The 19,244-nt window shown below is 57.8% G+C and overlaps 1 protein-coding gene across 2 annotated transcripts; it reads right to left on the reverse strand.

Moving 5' to 3' along the window:
• Window positions 1-1,969: 1,969 nt before the first annotated feature.
• Window positions 1,970-15,542, reverse strand: POFUT2 (protein O-fucosyltransferase 2). 2 transcript variants are annotated; one of them, XM_006052231.4, is made up of 9 exons: window positions 15,376-15,541; window positions 13,420-13,670; window positions 11,265-11,409; window positions 10,563-10,673; window positions 5,409-5,475; window positions 4,103-4,228; window positions 3,638-3,818; window positions 3,227-3,350; window positions 2,708-3,002 (listed from the first exon to the last, which is right to left on the reverse strand). In XM_006052231.4, the coding sequence occupies exons 1-9, from the start codon at window positions 15,504-15,506 to the stop codon at window positions 2,849-2,851; spliced, it is 1,290 nt and encodes a 429-aa protein (XP_006052293.3). In that variant the 5' UTR covers window positions 15,507-15,541; the 3' UTR covers window positions 2,708-2,848. The 2 variants fall into 2 exon arrangements, with proteins under 2 accessions (XP_006052292.3, XP_006052293.3); XM_006052230.4 differs by lacking the exon at window positions 3,638-3,818 and having other exon boundaries at window positions 1,970-3,002; window positions 15,376-15,542.
• Between the last annotated feature and the right edge of the window lie 3,702 nt (window positions 15,543-19,244).

A 19,244-nucleotide genomic window follows, 5' to 3' on the forward strand; every position in this document is an offset into this window, starting at 1 on the left:
TCTTGATTGATGCTTGGCTTCAGGAAGAGAATCCCATCTTCCCATCTAGAGGGGGCCCAGGCCCAGATGCCCGCCCCCGGGACATCCTCTGGGCCAGCAGGTGAGCTCCTGCCGCAGAAGTCTCTTCCCTCTCGGAGGAGCCCAGGCCCTGGTTCTTTCACCCAAGTTGGTCACCCAGGGTGGGATGCCTGGATGGGAGTTCCCTGTCCCCACAGAGGGGGCTCCTGCTCTCCCCAAATCCATACCTAGACATCATCGGCCTTGACCCCGGGGTCCATGGCCAGAATCAGGTACATGAGCCAAGACAGAAGGATTTCTGGAAGTCAATCTTCCTTGTAACTGATGTCTTTGAATTTTCCACTCTCACCTCCCTCTCTTGGTTGGAAAGGACCACATGATTGTCTGGCTTTCTATGAATGCTGGTGACAATGTCCTGAGAGTTAATTGGCTGTGTCATGGCCTCCCTGAACAAGGGCCAACTTAATCACAGAGATAACCAGCAGGCAGGAGGGACATGAACATTTGTCTCAGGCCAGCCTCTCCACTTGGTTGAGGTTGAACTGTGCCTGCCTTTGAGGATGGGGTGGGGTGGGGGGTGGGGGGCAGGTGTGGAGGGTGGGAGGCAGTCAGAGCACTGGCTTGGCTCCTGCCTATGCACCAGACTCTGGACCTTCTCCACAGACAAGGAGACGCAGCCCTGAAAGTTCAAACGTCTGCGTTCCAGAAGGTCAACGCTGAGTGATCAGTGCGTCAGCAGTCATCAGCTGGAGCAGATCTGGGGGTCTGGAGGAGAGATTGGAGGGGCTTGGTGAGGCCCCTCCTCACCAGGTGTTACAGCCTCTGAGTGCAAAAACAAAGATCATGGCATCCGGTCCCATCACTTCGTGGCAAACAAATGCGGAAACAATGCAAAGAGTGACAGATTTTATTTTCCTGGGCCCCAAAATCACTGCAGACAGTGACTGCAGCCATGAAATTAAAAGACGCTTGCTCCTTGGAAGAAAAGCTATGATAAACCTAGACCGCATGTTAAAAATCAGAGATGTTATTTTGCTGACAAAGGTCTGTATAATCAAAGCTATGGTTTTCCAGTTGTCATGTATGGATGTGATTTGGACCATAAAGAAGGCTGAGTGCAAAGAACTGATGCTTTTCAACTGTGCTGTTGGAGAAGGCTTTTGAGAGTCCCTTGAACAGCAAGGCGAGTAAACCAGTAAGTTCTAAAAGAAATCAACCCTGAATATTCACTGGAAGGACTGATGCTGAAGCTGAAGCTCCAATACTTTGGCCACTTGCTATGAAGAGTCGACTCATTGGAAAAGACCCTGATGTTAGGAAATATTGAGGGCAGAAGAGGGTTACAGAAAATGAGATGGTTGGATGGCACCAACTCAATGGACATGAGTTTGAGCAAACTTCAGGAGATAGTGAAACAGGGAAGCTTGGGGTGCTGCAGTCCATGGGGTCTCAGAGTCGGACACAACTGAGGGACTGAACACCCCCCGCCCCGCCCAGGAGAGAGGGTGCCAGTTCCAGAGGGCGTGGGTCATCTGCCACCTGCTCCTCCCACCCTCTGACCAGACAGCTCTGGGATGTGTGTCCCGGGGGACCCAGCCTGGCCTGGCCCGTTAAGGGGGGGTCCTCCTGTCCCTGCACAGCACCCCAAGCCATCTCCACCGTGGGAGGCTTTGCTGATGGCCTCGGGGCTCTGTGACCTCAGGGCTCCCACCACTTGGTGCCTAGACAGCAGTTCTCAAAACGACTGGAACCACAGACTCTTTACCACCACATCTGGGGCCATGAGTTAAGGACAGAAGGGCTGGTGGTGTGGGCAGTGCCTCCATCGCGCTCACACCCACCAACACGCTGACAACAGAGCAGCTTGCCTTCCTGAAAGAGGAAGGTGACAACCAAGTCCAAACACTTGGTCCAGCTCCTGGCCAAAAGAGCACTCGGGCGGAAGCAGCACCGCTTTTAGAAAATGTATTTTTATTAACATTTGATGTACAAACGGAGAAAGAATAAATATCTTGTCGTTTCACCCTGCACGGCCGAGAACGACACCTAGGACCCTGAAGGAGACACAGGAAGGTCAGGGCTCTATCCCACACCCACATCAGCGGTCACCCCAGGTGTTGGCGAAGCTGGGTGCCCGGTCTGAGGCTGGACTGACCCTGCTCCTCTCAGCTGCTCCCTTTGCCCACAAAGCAGGGCGCCGGGGCACAGAGGCTTCAAGGACGAGCATCTGGTTGCCCACCATGTTGCTGTGGCCATTAGACCACACCACCTGGAGAGACCCTGCGGACAATCCCGGAAGGACTTCCCCCCACCCCCCACCCCAATATGAGCTAACAGAGCACTGGGCCCTCCTGAGGAGCATTCTGGAGCTCTGACTCAGGCCAAGGTGAGGGGTGGGGATCACAGCCCCCAACAAGCCTCAGCCCAGCCCTGGTGAGGTGGGGTCCGCCTGCCATCCAGCTGGCATGGAGTTCTGTGGGGAGAAGGGCAGGGCCAAGGGCACTGCTCTGGGCCACAGACAGAGTCAGCACTGCGTCCACTGGCCCAGGGCTGGAGCAGCCCAGGTACCACGCTTGCCAACACTGCTGGAAACCCCGCAGACCAAGGTCAGTAGGGAGAAGCCAGAACCTCCGCGGCATCACCGGGGGCCTCGCTGGCTGCAGACACGTGCTTCCGGATGGATCCCAAGTGAAAGCAACCCAAGTCCTGGGGATGCAGAGGTGCCGGCTCAGAGAGAGACAACCAGGCCGAGGCGGTGCACAGCGCCGCTCCGCGGGTCCCCAGCCTGAGGTCCGGGAGGGCACACGTGTCCTCGGGCAGCCGTGTGGGCTCAGTACGCAATCCTCCAATGAGTAGGCTGCTCACACGCCTTCTCCTCGTCCCCGCAGAACCGGTTGTATGTTGTCTTGGGGTCCAAGCCCAGGATCTCCCTCTCCTCGTGAATTCGAAAGGAGAACGTGGAGACTGATGTGCCGATAAAAAACCTGCCGAGGAACAGGTTGTCACCAGGGCTGCAGCGCAATCCCCCATCCACCACCCACCCAGACGCGTGCCCGGGCCCTCGCCCCAGTCCCCTTGGCCAGGGTTCCCTGCAGCCGGTCACCAGCAAGCGGCCTGGGTTCAGGACCCATGGGTGGGCGAGCAGACCGGCCCCTGTCTGCACGAGGACCCAGCCAGGAACACGGGCCGTAGGTGAGGGGGCGCTCACCGGGCATGCGCACAGATCCACTGGTCCACGATGGCCACGCCCCCATCCTTGTAGAGCTCCAGCTCCTCCCACGTGGGTTCGAACCGCACCATCTCAGGCAGCAGCCTCCGCAACTCCTCCAGCTCTGTGGGCGCGAGGGGGCTGGTGAGGGGGCACTGCGGGGGGCTCGCACAGGCATGAACTACCCACAACTCTGCAGGGTACAGGGAACTCACACATGCATGCACACGTGCCTATGACTCACAGACTGCAGGGGACTAGCACACACATATACACATGCCCAGGACTCACACAGGGCAAGAGGGACTCGCGCACACGTGCCCACAAGCAGGACCATAGGGTGGGGGACGAGGACAGAAACACGACCCCACTATTAACCCAGGGAGGAACAGATGGACAGGAGCTGAATACCCTTCCTGACGGCATCTGTGGCCACGAACACCTTGTCCAGCTGGTGGGCCTTCATGAGGCTGCGGATCTTCCGCACGGCCCCGTCCAGGCTGGGCACGTCCTCCCTGTGCCCCCAGATGAAGTCTTTCCTCCTCAGGTGGACGCCCAGGTATGGGCCCCCCAGCGAGGAGCCCAGCTTGACCTGGTGAAGGGGGACCAAACTGGCTGAGCTGGTGACAGGCAGGCAGGATTCAGGGCCTGATGGGGTCTGTCCCTGGACTGATTACCAATGTCCTCAGGTTTACGCTAGGATGGGGCTCCCTGCTGATGAGCAGTAGCTTGGGTAACTGGGGTGCAGGGCCAGAAGCCCTGTGATGGGCAAGCATGCCCCCTTGAGACCATTCCTAACTTTTAAGGGCCTAGTTGTGAGGCATCTCAAGAGAGAAATGCACCCCGCCCCCCAGGATTACGGGGGAGGGGGGTTACCTTCATCTGGGTCCAGTCCTCCTCAAAGGGGATTCCATCGGCCACGTCTGTGGAGTTGAGGTACCTGCTCCTGAACTCATCCCCTACTGCCCGCAGGTGCCTGGCGAACACCATGCTGCGCCGGGTCTGCAGGAAGACGGGCCATGAGCCTGTCACCAACCCTCCTCGCCCGCCATTCCCTCTTGTCCCCAGAACCCTCTCATCCATCCGGAGTCCAACATGAGGGCAACGAGCGAGCTAGGGCCTCAGGCAGTGGACTCAAGGTGGAGCCCACCATTCGGACAGTCAGGAGCGTCCAGGGGGCGTGACCACATCGGCCTGGTATGCTCCGATGGGCTGTGCAGGCCGACGCTGCAGCTCTCTCTCCTCCCAAGTGTCCCCGTGGCCTGGGGCCCTTGAATGTGACTGGCAGGGTCGGGAAAGTGCTGAGGGGTCATCACCCTGCAGGGCTGGTGGGGCCCAGTGCTGCTGAGAGGCACAGAACCCACGTCCACGTGATGACAACGGCCCTTCTGTGATTCTGAAACCACCCGTTCAGGAGGTGCCTGAGTCCAAGGAGCAGGGCTCTCACTTGGGGGCCTCTGCCCAGCCCAACCCCCACTTCTATTTCACGTCAACAACAGACAAATGTCCCTGCTAAGAGTCAGTTTTGGTACCCGTGGGAGGGTGGGAGCTATCCCTGCAGCCCGCCCACCCACCCTGATGCTCCTGGCAGAGCCGTGGACAGGCCAGGCGTGCCGACATCACCTGGGTCTCCACCTCGTAGCCGAGGGTTCTTCTCAGGAAACGTCTGATGCTTTTGCACTGGGCCTCCATGGGCAGGACGGCACCTCTTTTCCAAACCAGACACCTGATGACTAGGCATCCCCACCCCAGGACGGAAGGCCTTGGCCCACCTCCATCACCATCCATCCACCAGAGCCAGCACTTCCCCGCCAAAGCAGAGCCCAGTCCCACAGTCAAGGAGTCGAGCAGACAGCGCCCACCTCCCATGGCTGAGCACGTGGGGCCAGAGCTCTTGTCCAGGCGCCCAGCGCCAGCAGCAGGGACAGCCGGTGCAGGAGGAGGGCCCGGGATGCCCCAGCCCTCTGCCAGGAGCACCTCCGTGGGCAGGTGGGGAGCACCTGCCAGTGGGCCCACCCCCAGATACTCTGGGCCTCATTGTGTCAGTCAGCAGGCAGACACAGGAGCTGCTCTGTGTGTGTGTGTGCACGTGCATGTGTGTTGAGGCGGGGGCGGGGGGGGGGGGGGGGGATGTATTTCCCAAACTACACACGTTCACACAGATGCTCGAGGCAACACTCACATCCCAATACTCCTTCCCACCGTAGTGGTCGTGGAGGAGGTTCTCGGCTCGGTCCAACATCACAGACCTATTTTTAAACAACAGAAAAAGAAGGTCTTTATGCCCATGTGCTCCACTGAGTACCGTCATGTGGGAGGGCCCTGGGCCAGGGAACAGTCCAGGACAAAACCTGAGCGGGTCCAAACCCTGTAGGGTCAGCTGGGTGCATGAGGGCAAGTCTCTGACGACCCTCCCAAAGGCAGCCGTCTGCAGAGGGCTTCTGCTTCCTCAGTGGCTCTAAATGTTCACGGACTCGCTCCTGCCCTAGCCACTGAACTTCTCAGCAGCCAGCTCACTTGTGACTATCAATGCAAAAAACCACACAAATACACAAAACGAATAACACCAGCCAACAGAACCCAGCAACACACTAAGAGAAAAACGAACGACAGATGGAGCTCGTACCAGGAACGCGGAGCTGGCTCGACATTGGAGCAGCTGTGGCTTAACTCGCACTCCTGGGTCAAGGGCAAAGCCAAGCCACCACAGCCAGCCCAAAGGAGCACGCGAGTGCTTACCCCTGCTTCTAAGGATCACCTTACAAAAGAGAAGCCTCGTCGTGTGCGTCCTTCTCCGGCTAAAAGGCAGGCCCCTTCTTCAGGGAAGCGTCAACTCGATCCTTCAAAGTGCGGGGCAGAAGAGGCTGCCCACCTGAGCTCATCAAGCAACTTGAAGAGTCAGAACACGCAGAGAGGACCCTCCAGAACAGGCCACATCCACTCCAGGCTGGCCCCCTGGGCAGGACAACCCTGGAGAGGGCGGCTCCCAGATGCCTGGGTGGGGGACACGGATGGGGTGATCAGAGGCTCCATTTTTAAGCCAAAACAGATCCTCAGGGGCTAAGAGTTAATTGTGGAAACTGAAACTATAAAAAGTAGAATAAGAAAGAATTTTTAAGAATACTGAAATGGTAAAGATTATAACAACATCTCCTTCTGGTTGATTGACCATGCTAAAGCCTTAAAATTCTTCAAAAGATGGGAATACCAGACCGCCTTACCTGCCTCCTGGGAAATCTGTATGCAGGTCAAGAAGCAATAGTTAGAACTGGACATGGAACAACAGACTGGTTCCAAATTGGGAAAGGAGTACATCAAGGCTGTATATTGTCACCTGCTTACTTAACTTATATGCAGAGTACATCATGTGAAATGCCGGGCTGGATGAAGCACAAGGTGGAATGAAGACTGCCGGGAGAAATATCAATAACCTCAGATATGCAGATGACACCACCCTTATGGTAGAAAGCCAAGAACTAAAGAGCCTCTTGATGAAAGTGCAAAAGAGTGAAAACCTTGGCTTGAAACTCAACATTCAGAAAACTAAGATCATGGCATCCGGTCCCATCATTTCACGGCAAATAGATGAGGAAACAACAGAAACAGTGAGTGACTTCTTTCGGGCTCCAAAATCACTGCAGATGGTGACTGCAGCCATGAAATTAAAAGATGCTTGCTCCTTGGAAGGAAAGTTATGACCAACCTAGACGGCATATTAGAAAACAGAGACATCACTTTGCTGACAAAGGTCCATCTAATCAAAGCTATAGTTTTTCCAGTAGTCATGTATGGATGTAAGAGTTGGACTATGAAGAAAGCTGAGCGCCAAAGAATTGATACTTTTGAACTGTGGTGTTGGAGATGACTCTTGAAAGTCCCATGGACTGCAAAGAGATCCAACCAGTACATCCTAAAGGAAATTAGTCCTGAATATTCATTGAAGGACTGATGCTGATGCTGAAACTCCCAATGCTTTGGCCACCTGATGCGAAGAACTGACTCACCGGAAAAGCCCTGATGCTGGGAAAAATTGAAGGCGGGAGGAGAAGTGGACAACAGAGGATGAGATGGTTGGATGGCATCACTGACTCAATGGACATGAATTTGAGTAAGCTCCAGGAGTTGGTGATGGACAGGGAAGCCTGGTGTGCTGCAATCCACGGGGTAGCAGAGTTGGACACGACTGAGCGAATGAACTGAACTAAAAGATTATTTAAAACACACACACACATAGAAACCTTTAAAGAATAAACAGGATAACAACTTTGAATATGTAAGTTTAAAACTTCTGCAGAGAAACAAATTGGCAAAATATTTAAATAGATACTTCACAGAAAAACATTTCAAAAGAGCTTTTCAACATGGTTTTACTCTGAAATCAAAGAAACAAATGAACATAGCAGAGGTCCACCCTCACTCGTCAGCTCCAGAGCCCAAGCGCCCTGCCTGGGGCTGCGTGGCGACAATGGCTCGGCGGCCACCACTCGGAAGGCAAGACCCAGCTTCTGCTCCAGGCAAAGGCCTGTGTCCTCACTCCCCCATGACTGTGCAAACACGGTTCCTGTTTGTGATGGCAAAACCTGGGACTGGTCAAAGGCCACCAACTCAGGCAGGTTCCGTGAACCCTCTGCCTCTGTGCGAGGACAGCTGCAGAGGAACGTGGCAACCTCTGCAGTGACCTCAGGGTCTTACCTCACAGAGACTCCCAAAGGGTACCACCAAGTGGGAAAGAGACAAACAGGACACTGCAGAGAACACGCCTGTGGTGTGAGTACACGTGTGCTTAACAGGGAGACGGACATGAGCACTGGGTGGGAGAAGAAGAGTCCTGGAAAGATGGGAGGGGATGGACCCAGTGGTGGCCCGGGGTCCCTGTGAAAACAGAGACTGTTTCTGAAGACTCCGTTTTATGACAAAACACAGCACAGCCTGCAGACATGGGTATCCCACCCCGCCAACGGCCAAGCAGGGTTCTGAAGCAGCTCTAGGGGCCTGGAGGGTGTGCTGCAGCCATGCCCTGGCCCCAGGACCCCCACGGGCGGGCAGCCGTGCCTCTCTAACTTCCCGCCCTGGGAGGGCTGGACTTATCTTCTGCTTTTCCCACTTGCTGTTTGCTCCCAGTGATCACCTTTGCTGGAGGCAGCCGTGCTTTTTGATTTTCACGGCTCAGTCGTGCTTCAATTCTGAATTTGCACAACCTAGCTTTTCCAACGGAGAAGGCAATGGCACCCCACTCCAGTACTCTTGCCTGGAAAGTCCCATAGACAGAGGAGCCTGGTAGGCTCCAGCCCACGGGGTCGCTAAGAGTCAGGCATGACTAAGCGACTTCACTTTCACTTTTCACTTTCATGCATTGGAGAAGGAAATGGTGACCCACTCCAGTGTTCTTGCCTGGAGAATCCCAGGGACAGGGGAGCCTGGTGAGCTGCCATCTATGGGGTCGCACAGACTTGGACACGACTGAAGCGACTTAATAGCAGCAGCAGTTGGGGCTCACAGGAATATTCCAGAACACGCATGGGATGCTCCTGCAGGCACTTAGGGTCACAAGCCTGCCCACCTCCTCCTGACGTCCCCTGCACTCCCAGGGGTCTCCCACCTCCTTTCTCCCAAGGGCACTGCGGGCCAGTGGGCTGCGTCTCTCCTCGAGTCTAAGGGCAGTGTATCCCCCTGACCACAAACAAGGTGTACCTGATACCCCCGACAATGTACATAATTGTGTGTTTTGCTGAATCTGCTCCAAGGCTGCCTGCCCTGTACTCACAGGCCTTCAGGAGCTCTGTCTGCATCTGGGTCCCACAGGACAGGCTACAAGTACCCCTCTCTGTGGTTTGTTTCCAAGCCTTATTAAACTTCAATGTAATTGAACGTATCCATCCTCTCTTTGGTTAGTGCTTTTCACATCTTGAGTTACCTGTGTGGTAGGGGTGCCCCACCTTGTCTGGCCTCACATCTCAGCAACCTAACCCTAACCCTGCTCCCTCCCACCAGTGTCTCTTAAACGGAAGGGTCCCTGGGCACCAGTCTCTCCTGGGCTCAGATCCCCTTACCTGCAAATAGGACAAAAAAACACAAAAAACCTGCCCCACAGCCCAAAACTTCAGCCAGATCTGTTTTCTTTAGAAATGCAAAGTTTTAGGACTTGTATCACAGGGTCCCAAACCTCTGGCAACCTTGTGTGTCTTCTTCTCTTCGTGGAGATTGGACCCACTGAGCAGAGCACGTGGGCCCACCTGTGTTTTATTTATGAAGGCCCAGGAGGGATCGGCCTGGCGTCCTGGCACATGGGGCAGTGCTGGGACAGGCAGAGCTTCCAGGCTCCAGAGAGCAGGGAAGGGGCTCAGCGCCTGCTGCAGGCTCAGGACACTGATGGTGGAATGGGAGGGCCGGCTTTTCCGGGTCCCCAAGTCCCCCACAACTCACACCTGCGGGGAACTCCCAGGGCATGCTGGAATCAAGCATGCACCTCCAGAGGAGCTTCCCTTACCCTGGGACTCGCCCGAGACCCCGTGCCCCTTCCTACTGACCCTCTGGTGCTGCCCAGAGTGTGTGTGTGTGTGTGGGGGGGGGTAGTGTGTGTGTGTGGGGGGCGGGGGGAGGTGTGCGCGTGCCTGATTTTCTGCTTGAGAGAGAGCCCAGGCGTGTCGACAGACTTCCTAGACAAGGGGCCTGGAGCGGCTGCCAGGGCACTGTGCCCAGGCTCGAGCTGTTCCTCTGACCTCTCAGAGCCCAGCTTCGCAAAGGCCTGATTCAGGAGTGACCCCCCTCCTCCACCCCCCTCAAGGGGAAGCGCTCCTCCTCCACCGTGAGCCTCCAAGACCAGCTGCAGGCTGCCCCAGCCCCCGGTTCCTCAGCGGTCACTCGTCCTGCTCCTGTCCTGGCCCTGACCCTGCTTCAGCCTCACAACCTCGTGGCCCTCATCCCTGTCCTCTCCTCCAGCCCCCCGCCCCCACCTGCACACCGTGGCCCCAACTCCCCCGACCAGCTCAGACGGGACCCCAGGGCAGGATCTGGGTGTGAATCCGACTGCACCACCCACCAGTGATGGGACCAGAGACAACCCCCACCACACACACCAAGGTGAGGCTCGGAGCACAGCTGCTCCAAGCAGCACCCAGAAGACAACAGGCGTGGCCGCCCCACCCGGGAGTGCTCCTGCGGGTGCTCCCTGGATCCTGACCGCCAGGCCCCCGGGGGTGGGGGAGGGCTGAGGGCTAATCCTCCAGGGAGTGCCCCACCCCCCCCCCCAGCCACAAGCCGTGCCAGCAGCATGGCACACAGACACACACGCGCACACACGTACCAGCCATCATCCAGGGACCACGCAGACACTCACCGTGCAGACGTGTTTCTCAATAGTACAGGCGCGATGATGGAGGCCGATCCCTGGACAGACAGACAGGAAACGTTTAAACCCCTCGTCTCTTCGTAACCCCAAAACCATCCTCTGGAAAATAAGACCCACGGCACCCCGTCAGTGTGGTGTGTTCGTCCATGGGCAGGGAGTCAAGTCCAGATGCACAGCCTGACCTGGAGAAACTCGGCCAGTTCCTATGTGAAAACTTGGTTGTGATCGCAGGTAGTGATAGTGTGGAAATTTTTAAAGAAATCACAAATTTCATCTCATCTGATGAGACCACTGACGCTCTTTTCAGGAAGCTGGATGGTTCAATGATGGGAAAACAGGGCGGCCCCAGAGGAACCCGGAGGAAATCACGCTTTATGTGTCAGGGCCCGTTTTGGTGTAACTATCCTCAAACCAACTCTGCTCTCAAGAGCTCCTAGTTCTTAGAACCACATTACTCTGGTCCTCTGCTGGGGAAGGGGGCTGTGGAGGCGGCAGAGGGAGGAGAAGAGGGACAGCACTTCCCCAGGCCGCTCTTCTGACAGCAGCGTGGCCTGGGGTGATGCCATCTCCACGACCAGGCTCAAACGCATCAGAAGTGCAAACGGGTACTTCTAAACAGCCCGAGTCCCCAGATGCGGCAACAAGAGCCACCCTGGACGTGGGCCGCGCCCGTGGACCTCCCAGCGGTACCTGTAATACTCGTGCTTGTCCTGAGAGTACAGCGGTGGCTCGAGGCAGGGCCGGCTGTCAATCTTCTCTTCCCAGGCCCCCTCCTTCCAGCCTTCCGCGTAGCCTTGCAGGACGTAGACCTGGTCGATGAAGGGCCCGCCAGACTCTGGAGGAGACAGGACAGACGAGAACGGGGACCACAGCCCAGGTTACGGGGACACAGAGAATCGCCCCGTATGGAACAACACTGTCTTCCCAAACAGGACTGGAGAGAGCTTGTAAGGAGAAATGATGGAAAAAGAACCTCAGGACATGGGGGTCTGACGGGGCGGGAGGGCTGCCAGGGTGGGGACGTCCAGGCCCCTCAGCTCCTCTGGGCTCCACGCTGCCCTGACCTCTGACAGCACCTGGGAGGGCCCTGGGCCCTCTTCCCTCTATGGCCACACTCCCCTTCCCTGGGGGCAGGGCTGGTCCTCTGCCCTCTCCTCTCCCGGGTCTTCCTCCTCTGGCTCCCTCCCCGTGGTGCTTGGAGCCCAGGGCACACGCCTTCCCCAGGCCCCTGACCAGCTATCTCCTCCAGGGCTCTCTCTTGACCCCTGTGAGGCCATTCAAACAGCAGCTCCCCAAAAAAGATGCCTTCCCAGGCCACGACCACCACCCAGACCCCACACCACTTCCAGCTTTCTCATCCTGTGGCTCTGGTGCCTGCCCCAGAGCTGCGTGTCCTCACCACTGACTTAAGCTTGGCCCCCACTCTGCAACGAGGGGCCCAGGAGAGCAGGAGTCAGTGTCCCTCTCACCCACCACTCCCCTCGCACCTAGAGCCTCCGGGCCACCAGCCGGTGCTCAGTGAAGAGGTGTTCACAGGCGGAACGATGGAGCCTGGGAATGAGCGCACTCCAACGAGTGAAACCCAGGGTCATCCACATTCGTTTGGCTTGGGCACTAACACCCAAAGCTCAGGGGCTCCTACTGCAAGGCAGAGGTGGTGACACCGGAACTGAGACGCTGATACACCCACGGCACAAGGCCTGAGGGTCTTCTGGGCTGGCACCCACGCCTGTCCCCTCTGCAGGAAGAAACCTAAGTGGGGCCAAGGCTGCCACCTTCACACTGTCACCAGCGGGCTCAGTGCTCACCCTGCTGCCCAGCCCAAGGGATGAGGCTGGCAGAGCAGCAGGAACCACACCTGTCTGCTATCACTTGGCCCAGCTCGTGGTCGAGGCCGCGCCCCACCAGCAAGTCAGGGGCCAGTTCCCTGGGGGCCAAGCCCTGTGCAGAGCAAGACCAAGCCTGCCCCCCTGGGAGGAGCTGGGTCAGATGGGACACCCCATCCCCTCTCGGGTAGGGAGGCCGACCTCCAGCCTCGGGTTCGCCTTCCTAGCAGCAGCCACTTCAAGGCTCCAGGCCTGCAGCACCCACAGGTGTGGTTCCTGCTGACCTTGAAGGGGAAAACGTCTTCAGGCGACAGGGCCTGCAGCACGGCGAGAACAGAACCTGGTGAGGACATACGGGCCTGTCCTTGGCGGGAGCCGCAACTCTCAGGCCCCCAGGCCCTCACAAAGCAGAAGTCCCACGACCAGCGCTCAGGAGCCGTGGCTTGGCTCTTTCCGGCGGCTCCAGGGACGTGGAGCAGATATGACCCTATTTAAGTCCATGTCTCCTACGAGGTAGCAGTGTGCTCCAACACCTTTATTCTAAGAAATCGTCAGCTCTTCTCTCTTAAAAACATTAAAACAGGAACCCTGAGCAGGACTGAACAAGGCAGGACATGGCGTTACATGTCTCTGCCAGCACACGGCCCCACCACTCATGCACCGAGCTTTCCTTCAGGTGAGAGCGGCCTGGCCTGCACAGAAAGGGAGGCCTGCGGTCCAGCTGGGACGAGGCGGCCTCCGGGCAGCGGCCTCCCCATCACCACTCCACTTCACCAAGCCAGCCCGGGTTTTCAGAGGCAAGGGGACACATAGCTCAGATGCTTCAGGTCCATTTCCCTAAAAAACTACGAAAAGACCAAGATCACTGGTAGCGGGGAAAACAGCAGCAGGAAGCAGGGCCCCTACACAAAGGCCTGAGGAGAGACGGCCCCACTGGCCAAGGTCTCTGGTCTGGCCGGACATTCACACCAGAACCAATGACCGCCTGGCCCCAGTTCAAGGACCACCACCCACCTCACCTGCGATGAACTGCTCGTACTCAATGACGGGGATGTTTCTGTTGAGACTTGGAAGGTCAAAGAAGTCAGACCAGGGAATCCGGACCTGGTGAATGTCAGGGCTCTGCCAGTGGTAGAGGCGGCCCCAGGGGGGCAGCACCAGCACCCACTCCTCCGTCTTCAGCAGAGTCTTCAGGAGGGAGGCGATGCGGATGTAGACATCTCTGCGGAGGTTGAAGCCCTCGGGGGGGTTGACATCGTACAGAAGGTACCTGGCAGGGGGGGGCAGGACAACAGCGCCTCAGGGCCAGGCTCTGCGTGGAAAACCCAACGGCCTGGCCCGGACACCAGGCACCACTGGGAGTTTCTGGTCTGTAAAGTGGAGGCAGCAGCCCACCCATTTCTACGAGACCAGTTACTTAAAGAGCCCTCGAGTAGGCGCAGAAAGCATCTTAGCATTTGTTTAACCATCAGCAATAACTCACAGCTAAAACCAGCAGGATCTCAATGGCTAGAATCTGAGCCCTCATCCCATAGGGGTTCTCAATCTTCTTGGTCTACGGACCCCTGCACATTCTCAACAATTATTACATTCTCAACAATTATTGAGGACTCCAAAAGGCTGCTGTTTATGTGAGTTAAATCTATCAATAATTCCTATATTAGGAAAAAAGCAAGAACTTATTTATGAATTTCCAGTATATTCAAGACAAAAATCAGAGTGAGAAGAGTGTCAGTGTTTTTAATTTCTGCAAGTCTCTCTTCAGTCAGGCAACACCTGTATTCTCCTGTCTGCTTCTCCATTCCCTGTGTTATGATACTACAAGCCAGGTGGTCTCTGGAAACCCCCACAGTAAACTCATCAGTTCAGTTCAGTTTAGTCACTCAGTCTGTCCAACTCTTTGTGACCCCATGAATTGCAGCAAGCCAGGCCTCTCTGTCCATCACCAACTCCCGGAGTTCACTCAAACTCACATCCATTGAGTCGGTGATGCCATCCAGCCATCTCATCCTCTGTCATCCCCTTCTCCTCCTGACCCCAATCCCTCCCAGCATCAGAGTCTTTTCCAATGAGTCAACTCTTCGCATGAGGTGGGCAAAGTACTGGAGTTTCAGCTTTAGCATCATTCCTTCCAAAGAACACCCAGGGCTGATGATCTTCAGAATGGACTGGTTGGATCTCCTTGCAGTCCAAGGGACTCTCAAGAGTCTTCTCCAACAGCACAGTTCAAAAGCATCAATTCTTGAGTGTGTGCAAAAGGCAGACGGCATCCCAGTGTTTCTAGCAAAATGACGTGGCACCTTGGGGGTCCCTGAGCACTGGCACCTTGGGGGTCCCTGAGCACCCACTGAGAACTGCCGCCTTGTCCACAGCGAGACTCCCCTACACAAGGCGCGGGGAGGGGACTCCTGCTTCTGCTATGGTCTCACCCTCCCTTCTCTGCACCTCCGTTTGCGAAACAGACCATGCTGGAACGCCTGACCTGGGCCTCCAATTCCCCAAAACTGCCAGTCTACCGTCTGTACACCCTGCACCCAGCAGTCTGTTTTGGGTCAGGCCCTCCCTCAACAGCTGTAGGGCACTGACGCTTCTTTCTCACTCCTGAGACTTATCTATGGAACAACCGGCATCTGTATAGGGTGGAAATTCTCCTGCAGATAAACAAGGCTGGGCTTTAAGAGCCACCCTGTTCGAACATCTGATTCTGGGGCTCCTCGAACGCCAGGTAACACTCCGTATCAACTAACTGGGGCCCCCGCCCTGCCCCCTAACGTGGACCCAAGCCTGTCCTTCCAAGGGGCTCCGGGAGGCCGCGGTCGCCAGGCGACCCTGGCTCGCGCCCTCAAGCCAGGGCACCAAAGGTGTAGGGCAGACCGAGGCCCCGACGCTCCGCACCCCCTCTCCGAGCCCCGCCTCCCGGCCCTGTATTCTGGGTCCCGGTCCCGGCCCCACCGATGGCGCGGACGCGCGTTTACCGTCTGCGGGACGCCGCCCCCGACAGGATGTCGGCTGCCGACTGGCCAGGCCAGAACTCTTCGCCGAAGGCCGAGGCCGACGGCCAGGATGCCGCCCAGAGCAGCAGGAAGACGACGGCAAGCGCCGCCATGGCCCCGGGCGGCCACGCACTTCCTGTAGCCGCGCCCCACCCCGGAAGCGCAGCGCGCCCTCGGGGAGAGCGTCTCCCGTAGCCACGGCAACGCCACGGGGCCCACCCAGCGCATGCGTCGTGCGTGATCCCGAGTCCGGACATTCCTTCGGCCTAACTTGCAGAGCCGCGGGGGCTGGGGCGGGGCCGGGAGGCAGGACTAATGGGCGGGAGGGCGGGGCCGATCCCTGGGCGGGGCCGCGCGGAGGCCCTCCCGGCAGTTCGTGCCGGGCGGAGACTGGGGCAAGGTCGGAGGCGGGGCCGTGAAGGGGGCGGGGCCTCGCAGGCCTACTTGGCTCTGCTGCCTCCAGGGGCCCTGGACGCGAAACCCGTCAGCGTGCCTTCTGCAGGAGGGCTAGCCATAGGCAAGCCCCGGGCCTATACGGCTGTCCAGGTGGGGTACCTGAACCTCAAATCTTACCAGGCCCTCTGCGCGTCCTTGAATTCGCGTTGCTGGGCAGTTTCTCAGATGACAGGATCTCTCCCAAGATGGGAGGTGCGGCAGGAGGCGGGTGGGTCGGGGGTGCCAGATGCTGGGCTGGGTGCGATCTCACTGGAGAACGACAATTCGAGGGAGCAGAGCGGCCAGCGGGCCTCCGACATTTGGGGTATGGTGTGGGATGGTGTGTATGGTGCTCTGGGGTCTCCTCAGGATCCTTCATTCCAGACCAAGAGGTCCTGCTGTTCCGCCCTCTACTGAGCCGGCCGCTTCCTTCACCAGCACCAACGCCCCTGCCTCAGGAGTGCCCACTGTTCTCTTCCCGCACTGGGCACTGTCTCTATTAGAGGTACTGAGCTCTCTCAGTACTGAACTCCATGCACTGGGCACTGTCTCTGTTAGAGGTACTGAGCTCCCACTGCAGCCACCCTGTCTGCCAGGACTTCTCTCTGTGCTGGGGGCACTGGTGGGCTCTCTGCAGACCGGAGCCAGCTTCCACACCTGCTCCCTCGCTGCAGACCTGGCCCCAAGGCCCCTAAGGCCCCCTGGCCCGGGAAAGACCACCACACCACGGGGTCTCTGGGATGTCCACAGGTCTCCAGTGTGAAACCCCCTAGCCCCTGGACCCAGGGAACCAACTCTCCAGGGACCCAAACGAAAGCTTCATTCCCGCCTTGGACAAAGCACCTCCTGGCTGAAGACACCCGCTTCCAGACTTGCAGATTCTCTGTTAAGTTGGCCTGCATGCACCCCGCCTGGAAAGGGAGGGCCTTTCCCTCACCCCTGGGTGCACAGAGCCCTGCAGGGTGGGGTTCCCTGCTTGGCCATCCCAGCCAGGAGCCCTCAGCACTGCAGCCATGTTGGGTCACGCGTGGCCAAGAACAGCTGGCCCCTCTCTTCCATTGCTGCCCAGGAATGCACCGCCCACACTGCTGGCCATTTAGGCCACTTTGGGAAAGCAGCAGGTATTTTTATGGGAAATATTATTTGCTCTTTTGAAAAGATTTGAATGCAAATGGACGAAGGGTATGCTTTTTCTGTTGCTCTGGACTCAACCTGAAGCCAAAGCAGGTTTTGGAGAGATCCACAAAACACCCCACAACCAAGACCAAGCCTCCCCAGCAAGGGCCACAAGACCAAGGCAGGCCTCATCCTCCCGCTGGGGCTTGGCAGCCAGCGTGCCAGGTGGGGCAGAGCCACAGCAGCCTGATGGCACCTGCAGGGAAGAACCCTGATCTCCACTGCAGGGCCAGGCCCTGCTCCAGACCCCAGGGCCATCAAGGTGACTGCCCCGCTGTTCATTCCCTGGGGTCTAGGTGTAGCCCCTCTCAGCCCCTCCCCCACTGTTCCTTCTGGGAACACCTCCAGATGAAAGACGTCTCGGGACAGGAGAGCCCTGCTGGGTGCCAGAAGCTTGAGGATCTTGGTGATGGGCACCCACCACTACTGCCCCGTTCTTTAACGTAGGGAAAGTTTGCTTCTCCCAGTCGGTCCTCCCCTCCCTTCCCTTCCCCTACCCTCTCCTCCTTCTGCCCTTCTCTCTCCCCTCACCTGCATCTCCTGATTGATCCCTGGATGGTGGTCTTTACCAGGAATGACCCAGGAGAGGTTTTAATGAGCCTTTAAGAGAGAAAAAAATCTTTACACAAACAACTGAAGGGCGCTTTCTTCTTTCCCTGCATGTGATCCTCTTTCCTGTGGTTGAGGTTTACTAACTGGTGTCAAGTTTCTGAGGCCCTCACCTCTGAGAAAGCGCTCCTTCTCATTCTGTCCCGAGCTGCATTCACCCCAGCGTCCTGGCCACGAGAGGGCAAGAGAGCCCTTCCCCAAGGCCAGCAGAGGAGGGCGTGAAGGCAGATGGAGGAAGCGCCTACCCTGAGGCTGGCTGAGCCTCCCAACCCAAAGGAAGGAGCAGGGTTCAGAGCTGGGAAACCAAGTGAGCTGGTCTGGCCCAAGTCTTCCCTGCCTGGCAAACCCCAAGAGCTACTCTAGGCCCCACGGCCCTGCCCAGCTCCCCACAAACAGGAACCGAGGATCCAGGAGGGAGGAGAAGAAGGGAGGCCCTTGCCCTGGATCCAGGCAGGGGTGTCCTGTGAGCCCCAGGGACACCTGTTCAAGCCAGCGCTTCGATCTCCTCTCCCCTGGCCTCAAAAGGGTCATTCCTGGGTGCCCTGGGTCCCAATTCTGGGGGTGGGAGGAGACACAGGAGCAACTCTGAACCGGGAGTCTCTGAGAGACAGATTCTTCAGGAAGCTGGATTCCAGGGCATAGCCCTCCCAGAGTTGGGGGGTGGTGTCCTGACCAGACCCTGGAGGGGGTGTGTGGGGCGTGGGGTCCTCTTAAGAGAAGAGAGTAGACAGTGCTTTGAGGGGGGACCCCGCCCCACAGCTTTGTCCTGTCGTGTCCACAGCTTGGACACTTCACAAACAGCCCTTAGGCCACCAGGAGGTAGCCCAGGGTTGGGAGCAGACAGGGAGAGGGGAGGGGCAGCCTCCGGGCTGCCTGGTCCACACTGGGTGTGGAGGGTCAGCAGGAGCAAGTAAGGGTGGGGTGCCGGGGGCAGGCCAGGCAGCCAACACTGAGAACTCGCCAAAGTCCAGTAAAGTGAAGACAGGCCACGAGTCAGGGGGCCTCTACCCTCGGAGGAGGACCTGGACCTTTAGGCCCAGCCCCTGAGAGCCCCAAGGGGAAGAGGGGCCGGGATCCCAAGGAGCGGCTCTCCTGGGGGCACAGACATCCCAATACTCATGCTTCTCACTGGTGCTTCCCAGGGTGAAGAGTGAATGACCTAGTCCACATGTTTGGGACTTGGTGTGGAATCCACCCTCTGCAGTTCTGGCATTTGTCGCTGGACCGGCACAGGGGAGCAGACCGCAGTGGGAGTCACTGCGGGCAGCGGACTTATAGGTTGGGCTCTGTGGCCATTGGCTATGCGCCAGGATTTCTAAACTGCAGCACCTGCCCCATGGAACAACCCAGGCGCCCACGTGACCCAGGCCACTGAGTGGCCAAATTGCAAGGCTGCTCAGGGTTTCCTGGGGGCGTGTGGATTCCTGTGGTCAGTACATGGGCCCAGCATCCCCTGACGGCCTACCCACAGAGGAGCTTACCCTCCAGGGCAGTGGCTCCCAGGACCAGCAGGAGGCCAGCTCAGGGACTCCTGGGGGTCCACAGTGAGAAAGTGACCAGGTGCCATCCTGCCGGCCACTTGGGGCTCCCTCCCCACTGAGGCAGAGGCGGACCTCTCCCCGGGGCCCCAG

The sequence above is a fragment of the Bubalus bubalis genome, chromosome 1, assembly GCF_019923935.1.
Source record: "Bubalus bubalis isolate 160015118507 breed Murrah chromosome 1, NDDB_SH_1, whole genome shotgun sequence".
In the NCBI taxonomy this organism is placed as follows: domain Eukaryota; kingdom Metazoa; phylum Chordata; class Mammalia; order Artiodactyla; family Bovidae; genus Bubalus; species Bubalus bubalis.

Bases quoted from the DNA above. Each gene is read 5' to 3' on its own strand.
- POFUT2 (XM_006052230.4), bottom strand. From the start codon at position 15,506: ATGGCGGCGCTTGCCGTCGTCTTCCTGCTGCTCTGGGCGGCATCCTGG. The intron at 11,410-13,419 runs GTGAGGTGGGTG...TGTCTCCTCCAG, and splicing joins GTACGAGCAGTTCATCGCAG to AGTCTGGCGGGCCCTTCATC. The intron at 4,229-5,408 runs GTGAGTGTTGCC...GTCTTCCTGCAG, and splicing joins GTGGGAAGGAGTATTGGGAT to ACCCGGCGCAGCATGGTGTT.